Below are 974 nucleotides of genomic sequence, written 5' to 3'. Positions count from 1 at the left end.
TGTTTTAAAGCCAGTGAGGATGGTCAAACGCTTGGTCCCTTTTGGGCTGCGTTCCTCTAAGGCCAGCCCCCCCCCCCCCCACCGCTCCCACCTGCCCTCTGGTAGCACTGAGTTGGTGCTCCAGTGCCAGGCCGCAGGGTGACCCGAGGAGAGGATGGGCCCGGGGCTCCGGCAAGCTCTTGAGTCAGCCCCTCCAGGCATCCCTCGCCCTGCGCTGAGGTGCTGCCCCTCTCCCTTCCGGTGTGCGTGCCCCTGGTGGGCGAGGGGGACCTCTGAGGTCCTGCCCAGCTGGACTGCTGCCCCTCTCCAGGTGGTCCTGTCCTTGCACCAGCACCAGAGAGGGCCAGGTGGCGCCTCTCAGGTGCAGCGTCCCCACCAGGCGTCATTCTCTCAGCTTTCCTCCGCCTCTGCCTGCAAGCTCCCCTTTCCCGCCAGCCGGCAGAGCTTTCCGTGTCCTTCTGTCTTGGGGCATCTGCCCTGAGGGGAAAGTGGAGAAAGGAGGCCACGAGGCGGGGGGCCGGATCCTCGAGTCCGCTGTTTCTTTTTCGCTGGTGCCGCTCCCCGTCCCCCAGTGGTTCCCTCCAGCCTGGGTTACGTGCTTGGCGCCCTCAGGTGGGATCCTTCCTGTGCAAAGCTCTGAGCGAGTGCCCGGCGCCCCGCGATTTCCTTCTGCCGCCGGCCAGCAGCGGGTCACACCGGCACGTGCGGGACACCACAGCCCGTGCACTTCGGAATCTGCACAATCGGCAGGGCGAGGCCCACGGGTGCAAGACGGCGGAGGGGTCTCCGGGTCTCAGGAAGTGCTTGCTTTCCCTTCGCTTAACGGGACGGGCCTCCGGCGCCTCCTCTGCCACTCCTCCTCCGTTCCTGCTCTCAACACCCTGCCGCTTGTCGCCCCGCGGCGTGGGGACGGGGGGCAAGGAAGGCGCGTGCTCCCGCGGCTGCGGCCCGGACCGGCTGCGCGGGGCTGGCTG

General features: G+C 68.0%; 1 protein-coding gene across 1 annotated transcript in view; it reads right to left on the bottom strand.

The window, feature by feature from the left end:
- Positions 1 to 608: 608 nt before the first annotated feature.
- NKX6-3 (NK6 homeobox 3) overlaps positions 609 to 974 on the bottom strand; it is a 4289-nt gene continuing 3923 nt past the window's right edge. Inside the window, exon 4 of the mRNA XM_008568762.1 lies at positions 609 to 971. Coding sequence (XP_008566984.1) covers positions 609 to 971 — 363 coding nt within the window. The remainder of the gene's footprint in view (positions 972 to 974) is intronic.

This window comes from Galeopterus variegatus, unplaced genomic scaffold, assembly GCF_000696425.1.
Source record: "Galeopterus variegatus unplaced genomic scaffold, G_variegatus-3.0.2 Scaffold438, whole genome shotgun sequence".
Lineage (NCBI taxonomy): Eukaryota > Metazoa > Chordata > Mammalia > Dermoptera > Cynocephalidae > Galeopterus > Galeopterus variegatus.
This window is presented reverse-complemented; position numbering and strand designations above follow the sequence as displayed.